This window comes from Eutrema salsugineum, unplaced genomic scaffold, assembly GCF_000478725.1.
Source record: "Eutrema salsugineum unplaced genomic scaffold, Eutsalg1_0 scaffold_5, whole genome shotgun sequence".
NCBI lineage: Eukaryota > Viridiplantae > Streptophyta > Magnoliopsida > Brassicales > Brassicaceae > Eutrema > Eutrema salsugineum.
Window position 1 is genome coordinate 1509422 of NW_006256612.1, and position 9337 is coordinate 1518758.

The following is a 9337-nucleotide window of genomic DNA, read 5'->3' on the forward strand; positions in this document are numbered from 1 at the left end:
CCAGATATTTTGCCTGAGACAGCGTTAAGGTACCTCGCTTTCGGTCTCGAAAAATATCCATTCCAAGAATCCTTCTTGCAGCACCTAAGTCCTTCATCTCGAAGGTATCACTTAGACACTTCTTCAGCTTTTTGATCTCTGACATGTCTTTTGCGGCCAACAACATGTCATTCACGTATAAAAGAAGATACACATAATTCTCATGTGACACTTCCTTTACATATACACAGTTATCTCGCTCACTCCTGCTGAATCCTTGAGCTAACATGACTTGGTCAAATCTCTTATTCCATTGCCTGGGAGACTGCTTGAGGCCATACAGAGATTTCTTGAGAAGGCACACTTTGTCTGGATGCTCCGAATCAATGTATCCTTCAGGCTGGTACATGTAGAGATCTTCATCCAGATTACCGTGCAAGAACGCCGTTTTTACGTCCATCTGCTCTAACTCCAAGTCAAGATTCACCACTAGGGATAACAAGACCCTAATGGATACATGTTTTACGACAGGGGCAAATACTTCTTGATAGTCTATTCCTTCTTTCTGCGTAAAACCCCTCGCAACCAGACGTGCTTTGTAACGGACTGACTCTCCTTCAACCCCTGGCTTAACCTTGAACAACCATTTGCAGCTGATAATCTTCCTATCCTTAGGCTTATCCACCAAAATCCACGTCATATTCTTCTTCAGAGAGTTCATCTCTTCGTCAGTTGCTTCACTCCACAGAGGCCATTCACGACTAGCTTTGGCCTCAGAGAAATCTCTCGGTTCTTCTGCATTCATCAACTCTGCCATACACAGTGCAAACATGACCTCCTCTTCGTCACAATCATAATCCTGGTACCTGACTGGAGGAACAACAATACGTCTTGATCTGTCTCGGGCTAGCTGATAATTGGTGAAGCTCGTACGTGAAGCACCGGTTTCATCTTCGGTGTCTTCACCTCCCTCGAGATCTTCTGAAGTTTCTCCACCTTGATCCAGAACTCCATTCTCACGAGACTTGTCTTGAGAATCCAGATTTGAATAAACGCTGCCTTCTGCCTCCGGCTTATTCTTACTTTCTGGAGTATCTGAAGGTGACTGAACAAGATTCTTATATACTTGATCTTCACGAAACTTCACATTTCTGCTGACGGTTATTTTCCCTTCCTCGATAAGCCACACCTTGTAGCCCTTTGTTCCAGTGGGGTAACCAATAAACACACCCTTCACCGCCCTTGGCTTCAGTTTTCCCTGATCTGTATAAACATAGGCAACAGAACCAAATTTTCTCATATGCTTATAACCGGGTTTCTTACCGAGCCATACATCTTCCGGAGTTTTAAGGTTTAGAGATGCGGTTGGTGATCGGTTGATGATGTACACTGAGGTGGCTGCAGCTTCAGCCCAGAAACGTTCTTCTAAGCCCGACTCATTTAGTAAGCATCGGACCTTCTCCATTATAGTTCGATTCATGCGTTCAGCCACCCCATTCTGTTGTGGGGTGTATGCACATGTTCGATGTCTTTCAATGCCCTGTTTCCTGCAAAACTCGTCAAAGGCATTATTACAAAATTCTAAACCATTATCAGTGCGTAAGCACTTAACCTTTCTATCAACCTGGTTTTCAACTAAAGTTTTCCAATCACAGAACTTAGTAAACGTTTCATCCTTAGACTTCAGAAAACAGACCCAAACCTTTCGAGAACAGTCGTCTATGATCGACAAAAAATATTTACTACCTGAGAGGGATGATTGCACATTTGGGGACCCCCAGAGATCTGCATGTACGTAGTCAAGCACAAACTTGGAATCATGCTTGCCAGTGTCAAAACTTACTCTCTTGGATTTTCCCATGATGCAATGTTCACAGAACTCATCATTCCCTACCTCCTTCCTCTTCAAGATACCATCTTGAACCAGAACTTGGATATTCTTGTAACTCATGTGGCCCAGACGACTGTGCCACAAAGATCCTGAAGAGCTCGATCCCTCGACCTGACACAGTTCATCTGTAAGCGTGTTACCGTCAAGGATGTAGAGGCCATTCTTCAAGGTTCCACTCAGGGCAAGCTTGTTGTTCTTGTAGACACTGATCCTTCCATTTCCCCCCGAGTGTGTGAAGCCAAGTTGATCCAAAATGCTTGTGGAGATAAGATTTCTCCTCAGGTTCGGAACATATCTAACATTCTTCATTAGCTTCACAGTTCCTCCTTTTTTATCGATCCTTATAACTTCGGTGCCTTGAGCCTGAACCGTGTGGAAGTCTCCGAGAAGAATCCGGTTTGATCCTGTTTCTTCAAAATCCACAAACCAATCACGCCTTGAAGTCATGTGATGTGTACATCCAGATTCTATGACCCAGTTTTCCCTTGAGTCATCAACCGCAGCATTCAACATATCCATTCCATCTGCCTCATCGATTGCTACTGCAGCTTCGCCATCGTTGTCCGCCTCCATTCTCTTTTTCCTTGCAAAGCAGTCCTTCTTTAAATGTCTTTCCTTCTTGCAATACCAGCAAGTAACTTTCCGGCCATTCTTGGACTTGCTTCTGTTCCTATTTCCTCGAGAATCCCCTGATTCCCTCTTCTGTTGTCTTCCACGGTCATTCGTATAGAGAGCTGTAGTTGATTCGGCAGATGCTTTACCACTCTCTGAGAGTTCCCTTTGCTTGGATCTTGCAGCTGAGATTACTTCTTCTAAAGAGATCGAGTCTTTTCCATATTTCAATGTATGTTGAAGTTGATCATAGACTGGCGGAAGCGAATTCAAGAAGACAATAGCCTGGATCTCATCCGTGACATTAACATCCAAACTATTCATCTCAGCAACAATCTTAAGAAATTCGTCAACATTCGCGTCTATCTGTTTAGATCCGTCACACCTAGATGTATAGAACTGCGATTGTATGAAGATCCTATTCGGCAAGGACTTGGACATGTATAGTTTCCCTAACAAAGACCACATGGAAGCAGCAGTAGTACAGTGCTTTATTTTTCGAAGAACCTGATCGCTGATATTGACGAGGATCATATCTTTTGCTCGTTCATCTTTCTCCAATTTCGCTGGATCTGAAATCACCTTTGTTTCTTGATCCGGTGACGATCCAGAAGTTTCAATCTCCTTCAGCTCCGCTTTGTTAGAGGTACAGTGATCTGGAAATCATCACTGAGAATCACCTCCTTTAATCCGGCAACGCCAAAGTGCGTCATCATCCTCGTAGTCCACATCGAGAAGTCTCCGGTGCCATCGAAGCACACTACCTCGGTTCGAGTCATAGTTGTCGCCATGGGAGCGAAGAATCGAGCTCTGATACCAATTGATGCGATTAAGCACCAAGATTCCTCAGCTCAATGATTTGATTCACAAGCGATTGACTCACGAACCTCACAAGATCTCTCAATCTCTCTGAACACTCAATGAATACTGAATCGCGCAAGTAAAGAAACGAACAAGAGTAAGAACAGAGCACACAGGTTTTGATTACCCAGAGTTCACCACCGATATGGTAGGCTACGTCTCTGAGGCCAGACTCAGTCCGGCAAATCCACTAATCACGAAGGAATCTAGCTCTCTCTCCGAGAAGCTCCGATGAACAAAAAACAAGATGAGCATTGACCAAGACTCATGGTTATTGACCCTTTATATACTAGGGCCTTACAAATAACCGGACTAAACCAGAAATACACCAACTAAATCAATCAGCCATTAACCAGGACTAATTGAGATAACCGATGCCCTGAGTCCACATAACCAGAATCCGGTCAACGTCAAGAAATGCAATAAGATTAGACCAAATCTCAACAGTAAAAACAAGAAATTCACACTATGTTCGTTAAATATCAAAACCACAGAATTAATAATGGAAACGATAATCCGTGAATAAGAAACTTTCCCCATTGAATACTGAAAAATAAATACTTGAATCATTGAATGACACTACAAAATTAATGAACTCACGTAATAATGATGAATCTCCAAATAGAAGATAATAAATCGAATCAAATGGGAAGATTTTCCATTAGTTAAACGGGTAAAATAACTTTTCTTCTTAAAATCTAGTGAGAATATCCATTTTTTTTGGTTGAGAATTATGGTCAATACATCACAAAGAAAAAAGATAGAATCTGTAAAAGGAACTCACATCATCAGTTATCGGATAATTTGTGGGAATTTTACTGAAGTCTTTTGCATTATAGAGACTTTGCTGACGGTATCTCAGAATCTATTGATCCAAAAATCTTCTCTGCATATCTTGTAGCAACCTTTTTAGCATAACAAACAATATGTGAATATAGCAAAATGATTTAGAATCAATTTCAGCGAATTAATCATACATATTTGACTATAATGACATATTTGGAGATTGTTTATGTTAATCTGAAAATAACATAAACAAATGATTAATGAAATGACATAGACTTGTATAAAACATAGACTCATATAAAAATTGAGATAGATCCTTAAATATGTTACTGGTTTATTAAGATCATTGTGCCACTTTCGACCAGCTTTCGACCAGCTTTCATGGCTTTGGTGTCTTCCTTCACTCCAAAAATAAGGTCGTATTTTAGCTGTTGCTAACACCAATACTATAAAAACAAGAGATATGCTTACCGAATCTGAACTTTGTTGTGTTCTCAACAGAAAAAAAAATAATAAACATATGTTGCTCCATAAACTTTTATTTTTCGGAATTGCTCCACATATGTTGACGGCACCCGTATGTCACCCCCACCGGACTGAAAGATTGTTGATAAGAAACGACAAGAGACGTCTTTGTGTGCCTGTAAATTTTCATAAATTTTCATTGTCATTATTACATTAAACCAAAATAACAATCTATAAGTGATGGAAATGGTCTCTAATCATACATGTAATGCGCAACCAATTAGCCGTGAGATTGTCACTAGTATTACTAATGAAAGAACTAGATGAAGGAAACATAGTGCACGAAGAATGTACAAATGACAATTAAATAGAAAGTTCATGGAATATTATAGTAGATTATGTTATTCTTACTTTCAATGTAGTCACATTTGTCACTTAAAAAACATTTTTATATCAAAATATAATGATTGTTTGCATCAAACAAACTATATCTTGATCCATGAAAAAATGTTGAGTTATAGCATATAATTTGAAGAACATGAAAGATGGAATGGTTTTGCAATAGCATTTTATTTAAATATTTATTTACATGTGTTAAGTGTGATGAAACTCTATGAAATGAGTGATGATATGTCTGGAATTTGTGATGATGTGTGGAATTTGTGATGGTGTATTGACCATTGTCATGCTACTACTATTAATTAAAGATCCTAAGGAGGAAAAAAATTGCTGCATTGATTCATTATTTTTTTTTTTTAATTTTTGAACCAGTGAATGAATATGCTAGCTGAATCAACTCAAGGTTCACCATTTCATTTCCAGTCACCACGTGTTCCCTCATACAGTTTCTTCAAAACCTGCATTTCTTAGACTTTAGCTGTAGAACTATATGACATCATATACCTAATTATACCGGTTGGGATTATGAGGTTTAGACCATTTTTTCAGATTTTATCCAACCGCCGTTCTCATCATGGTTGGTAATTGAATCACTTTGTATACCCAAAGATAGATTGAATAACATATAGATTTCATAAAGCAACAAACAAACTAATGCTTCAAATTTTTTTGACGAATATATCTCATTGACCGAATCTGAATTTGACAGTATCATAGTATCATCATAGGAATTGTTTTATATGTTATTTGGTTATTAAAAACTAACATTTTTAATAAAATATTTGGATGTCGCCGAAATATCTATGTACAAGTTGCTCTTGAAAATATAACCTTTTTTACGATAAATAAAAAACATGCTTATAAATTTATCTACTGTAGTATTATATATAGACTATCTTTTTGAAGATGGCTCTTCTGATGATGAAAATTCCTGCACAATTAAAAAAAAAATAGAATGAAATGGGAAAACTTTCCATTAATTAAACGGGTAAATTTACTTTTCTTCTTAAACTCTAGTTCATTTCCCTAATTTTGACTTCTAAGCAAATGGAGGTGAGAATATCCATTTTTTTTTTTTTTGGTTGAGAATTATAGTTGTTCTTCCGTGATCTCTCTATTGTCTTTGTCTCTTTCTAATTTCTTTTCGAGTTGTGAACTTTATCAAAAGTTTGAAAAATTTGTGCTTCATCTTCTCTTTAAACCCTTACCAAAAGAAAGTTGTTTTTTTTTTGTTCTTTGCCCAACATGGCTTTGTCAATGGCGAAACTAGTGGACCTGAAGTGGACGTCGAAGCTCCAAAATACCAAGAGGCAGATTTTAGACCGTTGTTTAGCAATACTAAACAGAGTTTTGAGTTTCCATGAGAAACAAGAAAAGAATGGAACAAGCTTTAGTTGTAGCAAAACCGCGCTTGCTGTTGAGATCATAACGGATGATATAGTAGAAGAGATTCTTCACCGGTTTCCTAATCCGCTGAGATATCTGTTAAGATTTAAATCAGTATCGAAAAGTGGAAGTCTTTGATCGACTCCGGCAATCTAGCAGAGAAACATCTCTGTCTCCGTCTGAAAAAAGTATGGAGCCGAAGAGCTGAAAATCACTTTTGAGGAGTCCCCAGCTAGAGTGGCTTCCTTATAAAGTATTTCTCAAAACACTGTGCGTTAGGACCAAACAACAGAGAATCAGAATCAGAAGTACTTCCTCGAGTTGCTGGATTTTTAATGGTTTGTACTGTCTCTGTGTCTGTGATTATAGACGAAGTTTGGATCCGGACGTGTGGGTTCTTGTGCAGGAAGAGGTTACTGAGAGGTGGGAGAGAACTAAATTCGCTCCTTTTGATGCTGTCCTTCCTCCATTATGGTTGTGATCAGCTTGGTTTTCACAGTCCTTGGTTTCTCCGTACCAGTCGTTATCTTCAAAGACATATCGCTACTAGACAGAGTCAGAGAAAGACTACTATCTCTGCTAGGACATTGTCAGCCACTTCTCTCTCTCTCTCTCTCTCTCTCTCTCTCTCTCTCTCTCTCTCTCTCTCTCTCTCTCTCTCTCTCTCTCTCTCTCTCTCTCTCTCTCTCTCTCTCTCTCTCACTTACATTTAGAGCTTCTCTATAAAGTAAATGAAATGAATTGTTTCAAGATCTGGATTCATTAAAGTATTTGCGTCTTCGCATTCGTTTCAGGTAATGGAGATAAGAGAGTTATGGATGGGAAGTGAGGCTCCATCTGATTCTAGACCAATGATGCCTTGTTTAAAGAAAAACTAATATTTTTTGATTCATTTCTTCTAGGTTAAAGTTATTGTTTTATGTGACCGTTGTGTTGCTGTTACTAAGATTTCAAGGTCTAAGTAATTATATTTACTTAGGACTGTTTTGTGCAGATGCAACAGGGCTTAAAGCAAAACAAATAAAACTTTGGCACTGATAAAACAGAGCCGGCAAGTAAAATTTACATCACAAGAGGTCGACTATCATGGGATGACTACACCATCGGTTCAGGAGGTCTGCATTCTGCTCTGGTACCCCTTGGTCTTGGTGCATAGAGTTAATGAGAGCTCTAATGTCCCTGTCAAGTGTCAATTGAATGTCCCTGTTAACATAGTAATAACACAAAGATAAAATATTATGCATCAATATTACTATTTTAAAAATCAAGTTTTATCATCATTTTCTGTTTCATCCTCGTTATATTTTTCGATGTAAATAACAACACGAATAATAAAATTAAAAATTATTTTATTTTCAGTTTAACCAATAATAATCTCTATATTATTATTTAAGTAGACATTTACATAAATAAACCTTTATTTGTAAGATATTATAGAATATTTTACATAAATAAATATTTATTTATAAAATATTACATAAATAAACTATTATAAAATTTTACATAAATAAATATTTATTTATAAAATATTACATAAATAAACTATTATTTTTGTATAAAAAAACTGAATATTTTTTCAAATTTAAATCGTATTTTTTACGGGTTGGCTGAAAAAATATTTAGTAAATTGCAAAATTTATTAAATAAATGGGTTTGACCACTTTGACAATCCTATATATAATCATTGTTAACACATATTATATAATTCATTAACTAAAAAATAAAAGTTTGATCTTTAATAAAATATTCACAATTAAATTCTTATTTTATAGATTTATATATTTAAATTATAATCCATGTTAGTATGTATATAAGTATATATATATATATTAACATCATAATATTTTCATATTTAAAAACTACTAATAATTAAACCACATCACAAAACTAGCTCAAAGTAATATTCAATGATATATTTATATATGTATTGTTATCTAATTATCACCAATTTTATTTATTTATGAAAAAAATAAATTTAAAGATAATTTAAAAAACATATCACATACAATGTGCAGGTTAAATTTCTCGTATCTGATTTAATTTAATAGCAAACTAATAAGCATAACGCTTGCGGTGGACAATTCTTCGCATTGTGTTCCTAGATCATAATGATTGCAACAACAAAAAATGAAAAACAAATTGGTCAACGAAACCTAGTGACTATAAAGTCTATAATCATAGCAGTTTTTACTATAGATAGACCGTAGACGTATATATAATAACTTTATCAGTAAAAAGTTCATTTGATCACTTGTAGGATTCATAGAGCACAGATGAAGCGTATAAAATAATAACAATTTACAGCATCAAAACTTTCCATTCACTTTACATATACATCTCAAGGTCATAAAGATTCAATTATCTATAGAAGATTTAACAGGTTCAGGCAAAGTACTTTGGAGGACAATGGACGAATAAAGCATCCCATTTTTTTTTTCTGGTGGTGGACTTGGTTCCTAAACAATTTTCGAGTTTGAAAAATGAAAATGCTCTCATATCCAACAAAAGTCCCAAGTCCTTCCTAGAATATGATTTTAAAGGCCGCTACTACCACAAGGTTGATACATTACTGGCAACAAAAGCTTATTCCTCATAGCGTAAGCGGGAGACGTTAAAGTCTTATTTCATTATGTGTATAATAGCGGATTTTCTTGCATGTAGTAGTATTCGTATTGGAAATCATGTTTTCTCATTCATAGAAATGATGTAACATGTTTTAGATGTTGAGAATTATCGATTTGTATCTTATATTCTCTCGTTAGTTTCCCTAGTTTTGATTTCTAAACAAAAGGGAGTGAGAATTATCGATTTGTTTTCTTATTTTTTTTCTTTTGAGAATATCGGTTATTCTTCCGTTATTGTCTCTTTGTAGTTCTCTGTTCGAGTTGTGAACTTTTCAAAATTTGTGCTTCTTCTTCTCTTTAAACCCTACCAAAAGAATTTGTCTTTTTTCTTGCA

At 36.1% G+C, this 9337-nt stretch overlaps 1 protein-coding gene across 1 annotated transcript; it reads left to right on the forward strand.

The window, feature by feature from the left end:
* Positions 1 to 6238: 6238 nt before the first annotated feature.
* On the forward strand, positions 6239 to 6929 carry LOC18991696 (putative F-box protein At1g33530). Its single transcript, XM_006415014.2, is given in 5 exon segments — positions 6239 to 6500; positions 6503 to 6561; positions 6563 to 6616; positions 6619 to 6706; positions 6709 to 6929. Coding segments are annotated over 5 exon segments (684 nt in total).
* The last annotated feature ends 2408 nt before the right edge of the window (positions 6930 to 9337 follow it).